We start from the raw sequence: 17,221 nt of genomic DNA on the forward strand, positions 1-17,221 counted from the left end.
GCAGCGGGAGCCGCGCGCGGGCGGGACAGAGGCGGCGGGAGAGCGGCGGGTGCGGAGGGGACCGGGGTGACGGGGGAGCGCCGGGGGCACCGGGGCAGAGCGGGGGGCCGGGGGTGCCGTGACCGCCGTCCCCCGCCGTGTTCCCCCCGCAGGTTCCGGAGGAGCCGCGGAGGCTGCGGGAGCTGCTGGAGCTGCGGCAGCGGCAGCTGCGGTCCCGCATCGCCGCCTGCGAGGAGCTGACGGCGGCGATGACCGCGCTGCGGGCGGCGCTGGGCCCGGGCCCGGGGGCCGCAGGGCCCTGAAGAGCCCCGGGAGATCGAGGCCTCGCCGAGGGACCGAGGGCTCTGCTCGGCCTGGGGCTCCGGGAGTGCCCGGGCGGTGCCGGGGGAGCCCAGGGACCGGTAAAGGCGGCACCGCCGCAGCCTTGGAGCTCGGTCGGTGTCGCTTTGCTGGTGCCTCATCGCATTAAATGTACGCTTTGAAATAAGGCGGGACGGGCCTGGTCTGTATCGCGCTCGGGACCGGCCGGAGCCCAGCTCGAGAGGCTGCAGAGACACAAACCCTGTGCTGGTCTGTGGCAGCTGTTCGGTCCCTGCCGACAGCGACGTCCTGGAGCCAGAGAAGCACGACCTGAGGCGGAACCGGCTCCGGGGACCAGGCTGGAGGGTGGGGTGGGACCCAACTGCCACCCGCACCCCAGGGCACCGGAGAGGGGGAAGCTGGTGAAGGCCAGTGCTGGGAGAGGGAGGAGGCTGTAAAGGCAAATGATGCCTTTTAGGGTTGGAATTCCACATCTCCCGTGTCTTCCAAAGGGGGCAGGGCAGGATGCTCACACTCATCTCCCACAGAATACTCTCAGGAAAAACTATTATAACACAGTATTTAAATAAGCATTTAATTAGGATTCCATTAGTATTAATATTGCTTTCAATTCCAAAAAGGTTAATTTCCACTTCTTTGCAGATATTTCAAAGTACAATATTAACTTCATACAAAATGAGCAATTAAGCAAACACCATTATTTCACATTCTTCAAAAAATACAAATTCATATTTACTCTTTTTTGGGTTTTGGAGATGCTCTTCCTTTGGAAGTACTGTACCTGTAACTAACATCTTCACATTGCTCAATGTAAGCACGTTTGTTCCCATGTTTCAGAGTTAAATAAATTCCTTTATTACATTACACACATTCTTGAGAAACTGGGGTTTAGTTCAGCCACCTCCAAGGCCCCGGGGTGGAACCAGGCTGGGTTTTGCCAGCACTGGGTCAGGGGAGGCAGAACAAAGCAGGGTCAGCCTGAGCAGTGGGAGGACAAGAGTCACAAACCAGGAACACCAGCAACTGCAACTACAGCACTGCAAACACACCCTCAAGTCTGCTGAAAAAAGTTATGTGAAAAAAAAAAAATCTCAAAATTTTCAGAAAAAGTAGAAACTGCATTTATTTGAGAAAGTGTACACTGCATAATGAACCAAATTTTGGCCAGCTTGCACACCACCACAGCACAGGGTGGGGTTTTCAACTAGTTCCAAGAACACACACACTCAGACTATGTACACTACTACATAAATATCCAGTTTAATTTGCATTTCTCAGTGCAGACACAGAATCCAACTTCTAGAACATGTGATAGAACCCAAGACAAGACACAAAAAAGTTAAAAGTTCAGCCCTGTCCATGAGTATCGACTACAGATAACATTTATAAAAACTTGACATTGCTTCCAAAATATGTTACGGAAAAAGTAGTGTACAATTAAAAACTCTGCAGTCAGAAATTTATAGGGTTTATTAAAGACATGCTCTTCTTTGTCTTACAGTCCAAACTGACTCCAGCAGTTCTGCCCAGCTAGCTTAGATCACTCATGCCAAGAAGTTTTCACCCACAGATCTCAAATCATTTCACAGAGACAACTCCCCTGTCCTCATTTCACAGGCAGGTTCCGTGCCTTGCCCGGTGTCTCCCGGCCAGAAGCAGAGGCGAGAATGTGACACCAGGTCCCGTCTGCTCTGCCCCACTGCCCTGGCTGCCTCAACTCAGGAACCGAGCCAGGGACAGCTGCTCATCCCCAATCACCTGAGGACAACCACCCTCAGCTCAGCCTCCCCCACGCTCCGCACCGACGGGCTGGTCGCTGGCTCTGGCTCCCAGCCCCGGTTATCCTGGAGCAGGAGTGCTGTGAACAGCTCACAGCATTGCTGCAGGTCAAGGACAATGTTGTGGATGGCTGTGGCCATGCCACCCCCAGGAATAAGGCAGTAACAGGACATCAGAAACCATCTTGAAGACAAATTTCAAAGGTGCAACATGCCTGTTTGAGAGCAGCTTGTCACTTGTGTTCCCACGTGGGTGGCAAACCGAGGAGAGGGGAGGGAGGACACACAGTGAGGGACACAGCGTGTCCAACAGGAGTGACAAGCAGCCCCCAGAAAGCGTGAGAGAAAAGGCTGATGAAGCACAGTGCTCTCAGTGGGGTATTTGCATAGATTGGACGTTTACTAACGATGCATAATTTGTCTGGGGCATGGGGGAAGGGCAGCAGGCACCAACCACACCTGTTCTGTCAGACAGACACACACAGACCACATGGGACAAGAATCTTTAGCTACAGGTATTGCACCAAGTTAAGTGCTCATCTTTGCACACCCCTGTTAACTTTTACTCAGAGCAAAAAATAAACTTTGTGAAAGTATATACAAAAGAAATTGCAGCAATTGGGTTAAAGATAAAATAACCTAAAGTGCATTTTAGATACCAGTATGAGGTTCTGCGAACTAGTCTTCCTGGGCACACTCAGCCTTACACAAGTGCCCAACTCGTACTTTGTTCAATGTAATTCAGTACCAGCATTCAATCAGTGCTGATTTTCCATCTCTCCACCACCTACAAGCATGAAAAGCAACTTCTCCAGCTTTCAGATGCACACCAAGTCTGCTCACCCAAGTTCCTGCTTGGCTATCAGAGCTACCAACGCTGGTAACTTGACCCCCTCTACATGTTTAAGCTTCTGCACCCACCTAGAAATTGTGTGTGACCAAGTCAATCCCCACTAGCACAAACCAGCAAAAACCTTTAACACAGGTGACCCAGAGCAGTGCAGTTTTGCTCTCTGACTGACAATTGAAGGGGTTCATGCAGATTTTGCAGAGGTGGGCACGCTGTTCCGGGAGGCCCTGGCTTATTAATGGGACGCGCCCCTTTCTTGGAATCCAACATCTCACCAAATCTGCAAGGGCAGAAACTTTCCCCTTTATTAACCATGTTATTGTGAATATGCTACATGCTGGGGCAGAAAGGGGAAGACATGAAATTTTCTGGCCTTGTGGAATCTCAGGGCTTTGCTGCAGCTGCCCTTGGATCTCCTCCCATCCCAGCACAACACCAACGCCCCGGAGCACAACGTCTGATCACACAGCACTGGGGATAATGCAAATGTGAAAACACCTCAGACACACGCCACACCAACACTCTGGAAAGCAGACCAATGAGAAACAACAAAAGCACACACCTGTACAACACAGCTGGGTGGGTGCACAACCCGTGCACTCACAGAATCACACGCTCCTGCCTCAGTACAATCTCTAACCAGTTCCACCTGAATTACAGCCTGCCTGGTGCACCTAAAAGAGGGCAGTGGCAAACCCAATGCACCAAAGACTCAGCAGGACACAGTGCTTTTCCTGGAACATACCAAAAGAAAACAGTAGCTGTGAAGACAAACAGCAGACACTGACCCCAGACACTGCTGCCCATCTCTGCAGCTCCACATTGAGTTTCCCAGTTCAGAGACTTTGGTAGTTTCTTCTACTCATTTCTGTCACAAAAGAGTTCCTGAAGATGCTCTCTGGTCCAACCAAGAGTGTTTTAGGTGGACTAAGTCACAAAGTAGCAAAAGTAAAAACGCCACCCTGAAGGCTGCAAAGGCTCAGAAGAGGTTGCTAAATCCGCCAGCTGTCACAGTGCAGGCCACATCTGGGACACTTGTCCCCATCAGAGAAAACCCCACAACTCCAGGGGAATCTCCACACTCCCGCATCAGCAGTCTCCCACAGGCACGCTCATCCCATACCCACTCATCCTCGAACACCACTGCTGCACTATGCCAAAGGAGAGGCACGAGGCCACAGTGAGGGGCACCAGAAGGACCCCTACACAGCTTCAGGCGCTCCTCACCCCCCTTCCAAGTGGAGCTCTGTGCACGAGAGCTGGCAGGAGACTCACCCCTGCGAGGAAAGTCCCAGCCATGCAGGCTTGGGACTATTTTTTTTTGTGTTCAAAGCAGTTCTTGGTACCTGCAACCCAACTGCAGCACAAAACGAAGGAGAAAAGCAAAGGGGCCTATGCCTTGCTGCCCTCCAGAGAATGCCATTACAGGAACAAAACACAAAATGCTTTGTTAACCTGTGTTTCACGGATAAAACCCTTGTTGCTGCAGGACCCAGAGTGAGAACCCTGCAGAGCACTGCCACACCTCCAGAGGAAACACCACCAGTGCATCTGGTGCCCCCGAGTTTGTCCCTGCGATTGCCAACACCGAGCTCTGCCCTAGCACAGCCACACGGCGTGTCCTGGCCACGAAGCACTCCTGGCACAGCTGCTCACCCTCACGGGACACGGCTTTACCCTTCTGCACTGGACTGGAAGCAAGTTGTCCAAGAGGGGAAAGTTCCCTTCAGCCCCTTTCCACCCGTGCTGGGGCAGCACATTCCCAAGGGATGTGCTGAAGCCACTGTCCCACCTCAGCGGTGACAGTGGTGTCCTCAGGCTACACAGAGGAGTTAAACACCTGCTGATCACCCGGCAGCACTCACAGGGTTCTCCCACACAGGTACAGAGAGCAGCTCTGATCAAACACAAAGAGTGAAACATCTCTATCCACTACAGTTTGCATTCCTAAGTTGAGTGCAGGGACACTCCCCACTAATTGGCTTACAGTCATTATCTTTGTATCTCACTAACAACAACACTGTAAACTGAATAAAACCTATTTAATATTCTTTCCTTTAACACAAGAAGACTGACAGCCAAAGCCAGAAAGATGGATGAAACACTATAAAATTACATCTTTTAAAATAATGCAGCATAAATAAACCATTTAGAATGAGACTGCATTTATTGCAACATTACAGGCTTTTTGGTGGAAGGGGGGGTTTGGATTTGATTTACCCTGAGTAGGTTAGAATATAGACTCTCAGTTTGATATGAAAAACTACTCTGTTGCGTAACATCTTTTAGTCAAGAAATAGCCCCGTTGCAGAAAAAGCTGGCATTGCAGTAGGCTGGAGACAGTCAGGCAGAAATTATATAGCTCACCAGAAAAAAAGGAAGCATTTATGGACAGCTGGAGGACAGACTCACTGAATTAAAACTTAATTTATGTTGAATCTTTCTGAAAATTTTCCTAGAGTTGTTCTTCACAAAATATGAGAGTAACCAGCAAAGGCACCGTGCTTCTGATTCAACAGTCCTGGGGTTGGGATGATGACTTGTTGCTGAACAGAGCCAAAGAAATCAAAAGAGCAGCAGGCACCAACCTGACCACACCTGGGACTCACTGCACCCTTCGAAGACAGGCACAGAAAACAGACTCTGGAGCCGGAGGCAGCAGCAGCTCTGACTGCACTGCCGTGTGTGACAACAACACACTTGAGTCCTAATGGATTAAATGAACAGATCTAACAGGGGAACAAGGTACTTGTGCCCTGCCAAAATAAACTCCCCTGAAGTTCCTGCAGGCTTTAGTAACAGCATTAGTACAGCAAACCCAGGCACCAGCTCCCCATCAGGGATGTGACAATTGCATTCCAATCACATTGCAGATAAATCCTCTCCCACAGCAATGCCATTTCCTCCCCCAGCAGTCTCCTTCCTGGGCTCCCCTTTAGTGCATGGTTAGTACAGACATGAGAGACAGGAGAAAATTATAGACCCAAGAGGTTGTAACAAAGACCCACTTGCTGCCAGTACCTTAATCCCAAACATAAGTGATGTGCAATTGGAGACAAACTAACCCCCCTTTTCCTTTTTAAAATGTTTTTGCACACGAGTAATCTTCTGTGTTCACATATGACAAGCAAAAGTGACAGACAGTGCAGCCAAAATAGTTCATATATAACTTAGATTTTTCTTTCTTTTTCTTTTTTTTACCTTTTTTTTCTTAGATAGAATCTCGAAGGTGGATGTACCTGGGATGTGACTAAGATGCCACCTGTGAAGCAGAAATAAGCCACAAAACTTCCATCGAGGAAGGAATAAGAATCAATCCTTCAGTTTCTGCTTCTAAGGAGAAGGGTTTTATCCTCCAGGTGCAAAGGAAAATCTGGAACATCTTCACTTAGAGAAGCTGCTATTCAAACCAATTTCTTCCTCACCCTGTAGTAGTGCTTCAATTGGAATTATATTAGATGGGGTTTCAGGGCTTTGGAGGGACAGGAAGTCCGATACATCCATGGCACTTAATGTTTCAGTCTGGGAATCTGAAGGGTTAACTATCTGACTGCTCTGCCCACAGGAAGGAGGAGCGGAGGAGGAAGGAAAGGTCTGAGGCTGCAGCTGGGGTGCTGGCTGCTCCAAAGCTTTTGAATCAGGTGAGGAACATTCCTTCTTAACAGTGGCAGTGGCTTTGTCCTTGGCAGAGTCTCGGCAGGCACACTGGCACTGGCAGGCCTCCTCCTGCTTTATAATAATGACAGGAACGCTGAGACCAATCTGCTGAACAGGGTTTCCTGAAGGTGAAACAAAGACAAAACACAATGGAACTACAGACTTTCACAGCAGGGAGACAAAGCAGCTTTGTTAAATTACCTCAGTGTCATGCTTACCTGTGTTGCCAGCTACTGGTAATGCAGTGGTAAAAAACACCTTTTCTACTACTTTTGGAACTTGTGGCTTTAAGGGGAAAAAAAGAAAAACAAGAAAAATCTGTGAATCGACTCCAATCAAATTTCTATTGATCAAATTCTAAACAGCTATACACATATTCCAAAGAGAACACACAGGAGAACTGGACTAGGTTCTGGCTATCCCAAAGTACTGTTTCAGTGATCCTAAAGTTGGGGAGTAACATCCCCTGCGCTATGTGCTTGCTAACGCAGCTTGTGAGTTTTGACAACTGACTGACTGAATTCTTAAACGCTGCTGTACTTGCAGCCACTTGAGTCCACCTGCACCTGAGAGCCTGAAGTGACACCAGTATTGTCAAAGACAAAACCCTTGAAGTCTCAGCTATCCAGAGTTACTGGAGAACCAGAAACATTCTCTTTTCAAAAAAAAAAAAAATTCATTATCTTTATCAGGGTAAATTAGGCAAAGACAGAGATTACAAAATGCCTAAAGACAACCTTTACAGTCTTTTGCGTTTTTATGTGTCAAAAGTAACTGATCAAGTCTCCCATACATCCTCAGGTTGGGTGTTGCCCTGTCCTGGATAAACCAAGCTGATACCTGCCAGCAGAAGCCCAATACCGGGGGAAAGAAGCAAGAAAGATTTTTCTGCACCCTGGGTTTCTCTGTGCTCTATTTGTTTCTCTGTCTGTTCCAGGGGCTGCACTGGTGACATGTTTCTACACGTTAACATGACAAGCATTATACAACACTGCATCCTGGGGTTTATCTTAGAGTTACAGGTTTGACCTCCTCCCTTTTCAAAAGCAAGGGCTCTAGGAGGGATGGTTCCAGCTGTTCCAAAGCTGTGCTGGATGTACTGACCATTTGTTCTTGGCTTTGTGGGGAACCAGTGGCACCGTTCAGGATCCATTGTAAGTTCTGCTCTCCCATGACAATGCTAGACTGCAGAATGGCGGTGCTCGGAGAAGGAGTAATGGTTATAGTGGGGTTACTGGTCAGAACGGGGTTGGCACCCACAGGCACAGTCTGAACCACAGCTGGCAGGGGCTCAGCGGCACTCGGGGCTGTCGGGGCAGGAGCCCCAGCAACCACTGACAGTCCCTGTACGATGGGCTGCGGCGGCGGCTGGGTGTGCTGCAGGAAGTCTTGGTGACTGGCTGCAAACTGTGTGCTGTGAGGAACAGGCACTTCTGGGGATTGTAAAACAGTTGCAGGATTCCCAAATGCAGGCTGTGAGCTGGGTGCTATGGAGGAGGGAGCAGCAGGTGCTGCTGAGGCTTGCAGTGACTGCGCGGGCTCGGAGAGGCCGAGCTGCAGGACCAGGGGGAGGGACAACGACGCCGCGTCTCCTGCCGGGGGCGGGACCGCAGCAACCGAGTCCGTGTCGCCGTTAAACCCTTCAATCAAGGCAGCTGCCAAGAAAGAAAGAAAAAATACAAATACATCAGTTCTCATAAGGTCTGAATAAACAGCTTTTTCAATGAACTTATCAGCTAATTGATGGATTTTTGCCAAATAATGCATTACCATGTTCCCATCTTCAGACTAGTGCTCAAAAGCAACCCTAGACAGTGAAAGTTGTCAGTATGTGTCAGTTCAAGTGGTACCAGTGAGCCCTACACACGGCCTGACAGCCTCATCAGCTCTCTCTGAGAAGCTTTGTATCAGCCTGGTTGTGAAGCGACGTCAAGAGAGAACCTTGAAAACAGGCTGGTGTGGCAGTTTGAGAGCTCCAATGCCAGCACTGCAGGACAACATGGTGGTCACCTCCCCTGTCACTGAGTGCCACGTAGTCTGTGCACACTGTGCACCCAACACTAACAAATTTCAATACTGAAGTTAAAGTTCTTTTTGCTTCTTAGAGTTACACTAAGCTTCAGTCTGAAATGCTGAATTCAGTACATGCACGCAGAGCTGTCAAAAACTTTTCTCTTACAGCAGTGCAGATACAACTGGTACCTGTCTGCTGAGAGTCATCCTGATTTGCAGTGTGGTCTGGGCTCTGAAACATAGACTCAAAGATGCTTGCTGGTGAGATTGTGCTGAGGTCCTGTCCATGTGTCTGCCAAATAGAACACAAAAGAGGAAGACATCAGACCATGTTATATCTCAGGCCTCCCATAAACTCTGCAAAAACCCCAGTCAAGCAGTGTGTACATGTCAGAAACACTTCTCCAATGAACCAGCCACCTTCAGGTAAGCCAACATATTTTACTTACCTGCTGTAAAACGACATCTAGTTTTTATTACCCATAATCAAATTTACCAACCTAATGAATAAATCTTTACAAAAATAAATTAACTCCTTCAAAAGTAAAATATATTCCTCTGCATCCACACTTAGTTTAACCCTTATTTCTTGTAATACTCGGTCAAAAACAGACATTAATTTGTTCTTGGCTGCTTGCAGAACCTTTTCTGGAGCAGGAAAAGAGTAGCTCAACTTAGATTGCATCCTGGACTATGCGGTTCTAGTCACCCACACTGCTCAAGGAACAGTACATATACAAGAGCTGCACCCTGCTCCCGCAAAATGACGTGCATTTAATTTTCCCCTATGTAAAACTTAAGCCCAGTGAACAGTTATCAAGAAGCAAGAGCATTATTATGGTAAAATCAGATGCAGAGCCTTCAACAACAGGTTGAACTAAGCACTGCACATTCTGGAGGAAAAAAGCAAAACTCAAATGAGGATGAGGCAACTCCAGGACAGTAACTCACTGGATTAGAGTTCTCCCGCAATTCTGAATCTGTTGATATGAGGCTTAAATCACTCAGACAAAGTGAGTGGCTTGTATCCTGTGAAAAAGAAAAAACCAATTTGAATTACATATTAAAAGAATAATGTCAGAAACGTTTTAAATTACTTCTTAGAGTCTATACAACTCCGCCTACATAGAATTCTTTTACCTATATGGGAAACCAGGACTCAGTTCTAAAACCAAAGGAGCAAGATTTCTAAACAAAGGATATTTAGTAGCTCTCAAGAATTCTTAAAATCTCTGTCACATTACTTCCAAAAAGTCATATAACCTAGAATTTTAAATTAACACAGGAACTAATCAGCCTATAGAAAATAAAAAAATTAAACCTTCACAGTTAGTATCTGTTCTGCTTCACACGCTTATCCCACAGTACTGATTCCAACCAAAGCACACACAAGGAGAGCAGGCTGATGGATACAGCTGCCCACGGGCACACATGGCAAAGTGAGTACTTACAATTCCCTTTGAAAACCCCAGTCTTAAATGTTGTAACGTTGGAACAAGCTGCAGATCAAATGATGTCTTCCCCAAGATATGGTTTATATCTACCTAACAGAAAAGCACTAGGCAGAAGTGCTACTGACCTCAGACACGTTGTTATTGGGAAGTGCATTATAGGTATGTCCCTTCTCATGACCTTTCATGTGACTCTTGAGACTGTACTGGGTACTGAAAGTCTTCTCACAACCATTGCTGGGACAGAAGAAGGGTTTCTCCCCTACAGGCAGCATAAAAAACATGTAACAGACTTACAGACATCCTATCAGACACACATTTTTATAGCACCCAGGAGAGCAATCATATTTCACACAAACATGATGTTTAATGCACCTTCATGCATTCAGCATTTCTGGAGGTGAAGGCTTCCATTTCATGATGAGAACTGACACACAACACGTTTGTTATGCATCATTACTGACACATTTGTGAAACACCTTCATTAAACTCAAGACCTGCCAAGCATAAATATAACTGCATAAACTGAATATTTGGATTGGCCTGACGCAGGTGCAGGAGTTTGCACTTGGCCTTCTTAAACTCGTGAGGTTCACATGGGCACACTCCTCCAGCCTGCAAAGGTCCCCCTGGATGCCATCCCCTCCCCTATCCATGTCACCTGAGTCACTCACTTGGTGTCATCCCCATATTATATGTAACTACAAATTCATATTAGTGTTAGTATAAACTGAATGAGCTCAATTAAAGAAAATAAATAAAACCCTTAGGACTTACCAGTATGTGTTCTAACATGTGTTTTGAGGTGGTGGCTTGCAGCAAAAGCCTTCCCACAGCCATCATGCTCACACCTGAATGAGGCATCACAGGAGAGTCAGCATCAGCCTGCTTTGATGCATTAGCTACAACTTTAGATCATGTTTTGCATAGTCCCAGGACTCTGAAAAGCAGGCCCAAAGCTAAGTTGTGTTAGCAACCAAGTACCTCCCAGCAGCTGCTGTGCATGCCACACAGACCAGAGCAGGGTTCTGAGCAGGACTTTAAAATCCAAGTATGAAGTCAGCATTTGGGAGGCCTCCTCAAGGAATACACACACATTGCATCACAGCAGAGAGCAGCAATGTGTTTCAAAAGATGCTCATTGTGGCACACAATATTTTACATTTAAAAAAACACCTTGACTATTCTCATCTTTTAGGACAGTCTCTGCATCCACAGGCAGTTGTGGGAGCTCAAGAACAAACATGCTCCAGTGCCAGCCAGCCACCCTCACTCATGTCTCATGAGAACACCTTTCCATTCAGAGCAGTAACAGCTGCTTTCGGCCCAAAGAAGCCAGAATTGCTACCCAGCAACTCACCGAAATGGCTTTTCTCCTGTGTGTGTTCGAATGTGCTTCCTCAGGTCACTGTGCGTTGTGAAGTATTTGCTGCAGCCTTCTGATTCACAGTTAAATGTTTTCCCTGTGTGAAGCCTTTGATGTGCTTTCAACCTAAAAAACATGCCAAAAAAATCCCTCTTAGGACTGCTAGGATGAGACAGCCCTGGCCTGAGGCAAGCAAGCCATTCCTTCAAATGTACAGGACAGGATCAAAGGCTTAACATATCCTGAGCAGAAGGTAACAAGCTCATGAAAGTGACTGCTATCAGTTCCAAAGTCCTCCAGCAAGTCTGAGAATCCCTTGTGTCCATGCACCATCCTCAGTGCTATTGGAATATAAAGAAGCTAAGCATGCCACCACAGTTCTGCCATCCTACTCTTGGGACAACATTGCCATATTTGAAGCATTTATATTCATACCTGTACCTGGAAGAAGCAAAACAATTGTATTTAGACACAAACACAAAGTAGATGCAACTTGCGGAACAGCAACAGTCACACCGACGAGAGAACTCACCAGAGCCTTCCCACCATACCGTGTGTTGAACACCCTCTCACCTGCACCACTTTGAACACCCTCTCCTCTGTACAGTGTTGAACACCCTCTCACCTGCGCCACGTTGAACACCCTCTCCTCTGTACAGTGTTGAACACCCTCTCACCTGTACAGTGTGTTGAACGCCTTCTCACAGCCCTGCACGTCACACTCGAATGGCTTCTCCTTGGTGTGCACTCGAACGTGGATCTTGAGGCTGTAGGAGGTGAGGAAGGCCTTGCCACAGCCCTCCTGGTTGCACACGAAGGTGTACTCCCCGCGGTGGGTTTTCTGGTGCGTGCGCAGGTTGCCGGCGGTGCTGTAGGTGCGGGGACAGCCCTCAAAGGTGCACTGGTAGCGCTTCACCTGAGGACAAAACGCTGCATTGCTTAATAATTTTTAATCATTTCTCGAACCCAGACAGGGTAGAACTGCAGTCAGACATCAAAGACAACACAACAGATTTTGACCCCAAAGCCCAGGAAAAAAATTTATTGCTGTTTAATTCTCAGATAACAACATTTCTGCTGCACTCTGTGAGGAAGGAGTGGCACACAGGAAAGCAGCTGGCCCTGCAGAACAGGAATCTAACAGAAGGGGAAAAAAGAAAAACAGAATTCAAAAGGTTTCTAGCTCAAAATCTGATAAAATAGTTGGAAAGGACATTCAGGGGCTATCAAACCTGCCCACTACCCCCTGTAGCCCCTGCAATTTCACTCAGGTGTTCCTAGCAGAGCTACTTATTTGTGGAGAATGGAGACAAGGGAAAATGCACTGTCACAACCCTCAAAACCACTGCCTTGTGTGCTGGATTCCCATCAGCACCTTGAATGAGAAACACAGTTTTCACCATCTCTCATGGTCTAACCACCAGTCCATTTATTACTTCAATTTATTCCAAAACCAGACCTCATTGAGTTATGCTCTTCCTTTCTGGGGTCACTGAAACAGTGAGTGCCTGAAGTGTACCAGATCAAACCAGGTGCTTTTCACCCAAAGACTGGTGTCATAGATTTCCCAGCCAGCCATCGAGATTCCCAGGACAGATTTGGTACCTCTCCCCCTTCTGCAACAGGCACAAGGGACCATGTAGAAGCTTCCAGCGTGCAAGTGGTAACACCTAATGAAAGTTCATCCTCTCTTGTGAAGCAGAAGGAATATGTCACCTGATCTGCCTGAATAAATTTATCCTCACCATTGACTATCAGACCAATTTGACTGTTGCAATTCAGAAACCTCAACATCTAAAAGTGATTGAGGAGCCCAAGAAAGGACTTAGCAAGTCGCACTAGGCATAATTTGGGTTCTAGACAACTCTCCAAAAATAAAGAGGAATAGTTTCCCACTTATTTCCAAGTGGTTTTGTAGGGGACAAAACTGCTAGCAGGACCCCTTTAAGAAAACTCTATAAAAGCTGAGCAATCTTTCATGTATCTCAATCTGTGGTCTCTTGTTGCTCCTACAACAGGCTGGTATCCACCTTAACCTTCCCTCAATAAAACCTTCATATTTGGAGAACGTTAAAGCAGGTGGGACATACAAAGGACCATTACACAAGGCACAGAAATACTGTAATGTGCTGCGTTTGGCTGGGGTGGAGTTAATTTTCTTCACAGTATGGGGCATGTTCTGGATTTGTGCTGAACACAGGGCTGATAACACAGAGATGGATTTTTTCTTTTTAGTGCTTCTCATTCTGCCCTGCCAGCAAGGGGCTAGGGGTGCACAGGGAGTGAGGAGGGGACACAGCCGGGACAGCTGACCCCAACTGTTCCAGGAATATCCCAGACCACGTGATGTCATGCTCAGTACATGGAGCTGGGGAAGGAGAGGGAAGGGGGGACATTTTGTGCTCCTGAGTCTCCGTTAGGCATGACAGAGCCCTGCTGTCCTGGGCATGGCTGAGCTCCTGCCTGCCAGGGGAAGTGGGGAATTTATCCCTTTGCGTTTTTATCTGGTCACTCAGCACCTTTAGATGCACCATACAGAGAAGGAAACAACAATTTCATTGTAAAGCAACTGGCCCTTAATTTATAGTTTAAATCAGAAAGAAGTTACCCATAAATGCCCAAGCACTACAGCACAGTTACAAGACAATTAGGAAGTTTGGCTTTGCTGAGTCAGCCACAACACGGGAGCCCAGACCAGTAACACGACAAGGTCAGAAAGCACGTGGTACTGGATGAGGAGGGGTACATTATCCTCCCCAGGGATCACCAGATCCAGTACAATTGCTGTATCAGTACTGATGGAAATGTTCCCTGTTAAAACTTTAAGGCAGCTGGAAATTAACACTTTACAGGACATCGTCCACAGTACTTGCCATGGTACAAAAGGGATCTGACAAAGGCAGGAACTGAAAATCAAGAGAGAGGTCTGTTCAGCTTCCTAGGTGTTTACAGTTAGGTCTAGAAGGAAATGAGGAATATTAGTCACAGATTAAGGGTTTGGTTCCCAGCTGTCAATGCCCATATGTACAGGAAGACAGTTTCATGGCCTGAACTCTGACAAAGGCCTTGCAGTGCTCTGCCTCCCTCAAGGGCCAAACCTTCATTTCACAACCCCCCCCCGAGCACACCACAGGCAGCAGCAACAGCACCACCACATTCTGAGCAAAACAAACCTTTCTGTGAAGCACGTGAAGCATTTAATTCTCTTCTCACAGTAGCACATCAAATAAGCACTTATTATACATCCAAAATCATCAGAGACTGGTTTGAAAGCCTTTCAGGTGCAGCAGCAAGAGCTCCAGGCTGTCTCAGCACCCAGGCACAACAGCAAACAAACAAGGCAGCACAGGTCAAGCCCCGGACAGCAAGACAGGGACCAGGTGCTTCAAGGCCAAAGGCTGCGGCTTTTGGCCAGGGACAGTGAGCTGCTGCCTCTGCCAGGGGCACAGGGGACGCTGAAGAGCCATAATCCAGCATTTACCTCAGAAACAGGAACTTGTGCAATACCCAAAAGTACTAGGGGAACCTGACACCCTTGACCAAAGTCTACATTAACTGCTTAGTTTGCCTTTAACTCCTCCCAAGCTTACAACATTCCCCCTAAATGGCTGATTTTTCTGTGCCGTCATTGAAAAAGAGTTAATGAATTTGAAATACAAAACTGTAATCACATCTGTTCTTAGCAACAGAATTACAGTGAGAGATGTACAATGAAACAAAAATAAGTCAATTTAATTGCACATGCAGCCATTGACCCTGTTTAGCTGCCACCCCCTGCTCTGGGTTCCACAGAGAGGAGAGAAAGTACCGACATGACAGACAGAGAAAGTGAAACACTTGAGCAGCTGCAGCAGCTGCTGCCATGGATAACTGACAAAAGGAGACTCAAATAGGCTTGCTGAATATGCCTCAGTCCACAAGTTCCCCAGCTGCAGAACTGACCCCGGCCAGCCCCATTTCCTCACCACAGTAACAGTGGCTCCAGGCTGATGGGAATCACTCAGTGGGCACAGCCAGGGCTCAGGGGCACAGCCAGGGCTCAGGGGCACAGCCAGGGCTCAGGGGCACAGCCAGGGCTCAGGGGCACAGCCAGGGCTCGGTGCTGCAGCTCTCTCACTCTCAGTGTTGGTTACACAATGCTGCTATCACTGACAGTGGCACAAATATTTGGACACATTGGCCCTTGCCTAACTCAGAAGGGCCAAAAAAGGAGCACAAAGCTGTCCCTATGCTGGTGTCACAGTCAACTCTGCTATGCAAGAACCCCAGGAGAAGCCCTCACCACTGTGTGTGCAGGGAAAACTCATCAGAAAAACAGAATTAAGAGTAAACTCCATTTTAACTGTGTAAGCTGACCCGAACTTTCAAAATACCACAGATGGCAGCTTAAAGCTTCCCTTATTCTCCTCTCTCAGTTTCCCAGTGAGTGACAAAATAAAACTACAAGCAATTTAAAGTTTGGCATCTCAAGTTTGGTACTCCAGCTCCCACCAACGGCCTGGTCCTTAACTGTGACCTGGATGTGCTTCTCTGGAGAACGTGGCCAACCCCAGAGTAACAGAGCTCAGAGTATTTCAGTTACCTCTGAACCCACAAAACAATGACCCAACCAGAAGAAAACCAGAAGATCACTAAAATCACACCACTGACTTGTGTCAGTGCCACACCCTCCTGCCATCCAGTGTCACACGGTGGTGCCTCCTGGCAGGTTCCCAGGTGGAGTCAGAGGGAAAAGGGACAGTCTTGGCAGCTCTGCTGGGACACGGTTCTGCCCAGCACATAGAGCAGATTCAGTGGAGGGCAATTCACTCCACTACACAAAAACCTTGGAGAACAAGCAGAACTCTGCCTGTCCCCAGGCAAACAGCTCTGGAAAAACACCTTTTCAAACCCTTTAGGTCACCAGGTGAAAACCACTGACAAGAAGCACAAATCCCAGATCACACTTAGCTACTCACTTCCTTGAGCTTGGTTTCTGGGCATTCAGATTGCAGAGTGAGGGTTGCTCCTTCGATGTTCCTGGGCATGGGAGTTGACCCAGGATTTATTGTTAGATGAATCTGATCTGGAGAAATAATGTGTTGCACATAACCCTGGGACATTCCTTCATGATCTGCTATTAAGTGAAATCCTTCTTCGTGACCCTCTGGTAAAAAAGGCAAGTGATCACCACACTGTCCTTCATCCTCCTCCTCCTCCAGCACGCTGTGGTCCTGCTCGATGAGCACAGTTGTCCTGTCATAGACCGTCCCGGAGGAGGAGGACACCAGCCCGTTTTTGTCAGCAAACCTCATCATATTGTCATCCTGGGCCAGGTCGTCCTCCTCCACCTCATAGTAGATGACGTTGCCCTCGGGGCTGTTCTCGCCCATGGCTCCGCGCCTCTCTCCGCGCTACCGGGAGCTCCGGCCACAACGGCTCATCTGCAACGCAAGGACGGGCGGGGGGTCAGGCGGCTCCGCCAGCGAGGGCCCGGCTCCGCTCGCGGGCGCAGCCCCGGGGCGGGCAGTGGCGGCGGGGCCGGGTCGGCCTGAGCGCCGCGGGCCCGCCCCAAGCGCGACGCTGCCCCCGCCAGGCCCGGCCGCGCGCAGAGCCGCTCCCGTGCCCCGCCTGAGCCCCTGCGCCCCGGTCGATTCGGTTCCCCTCGGTTCCCCCCCGCTCACCGGGCGCCGGCGGCCGCTCCCTCCCCGCCCCAGCGGCACCATGATCGCGCCGCTCACTTCCGCTTCCGGCCGCGCGCCGCCCACCGGGAGCGCCGCGCCCGCCGCAGGGGCTCATGGGAAGG

At 48.4% G+C, this 17,221-nt stretch overlaps 1 protein-coding gene across 1 annotated transcript; it reads right to left on the reverse strand.

Annotated features, from left to right (window-relative positions):
- Positions 1 to 868: 868 nt before the first annotated feature.
- Positions 869 to 17,177, reverse strand: MTF1 (metal regulatory transcription factor 1). The gene is made up of 11 exons (XM_027746875.2): positions 17,100 to 17,177; positions 16,395 to 16,859; positions 12,114 to 12,352; positions 11,431 to 11,562; positions 10,848 to 10,921; positions 10,199 to 10,332; positions 9,571 to 9,648; positions 8,809 to 8,911; positions 7,711 to 8,261; positions 6,825 to 6,891; positions 869 to 6,728 (listed from the first exon to the last, which is right to left on the reverse strand). The coding sequence occupies exons 2-11, from the start codon at positions 16,806 to 16,808 to the stop codon at positions 6,334 to 6,336; spliced, it is 2,187 nt and encodes a 728-aa protein (XP_027602676.1). The 5' UTR covers positions 16,809 to 16,859; positions 17,100 to 17,177; the 3' UTR covers positions 869 to 6,333.
- Between the last annotated feature and the right edge of the window lie 44 nt (positions 17,178 to 17,221).

This window comes from Pipra filicauda, unplaced genomic scaffold (assembly GCF_003945595.2).
Source record: "Pipra filicauda isolate LSUMZ 115617 unplaced genomic scaffold, ASM394559v2 scaffold407_size631318_pilon, whole genome shotgun sequence".
NCBI classification, from domain to species: domain Eukaryota; kingdom Metazoa; phylum Chordata; class Aves; order Passeriformes; family Pipridae; genus Pipra; species Pipra filicauda.

Bases quoted from the DNA above. Each gene is read 5' to 3' on its own strand.
- MTF1 (XM_027746875.2), bottom strand. From the start codon at position 16,808: ATGGGCGAGAACAGCCCCGAGGGCAACGTCATCTACTATGAGGTGGAG. The intron at 10,333-10,847 runs GTAAGTCCTAAG...TGCTGCCTGTAG, and splicing joins ACATGTTAGAACACATACTG to GGGAGAAACCCTTCTTCTGT. The intron at 6,729-6,824 runs GTAAGCATGACA...TTTCACCTTCAG, and splicing joins ACCAGTAGCTGGCAACACAG to GAAACCCTGTTCAGCAGATT.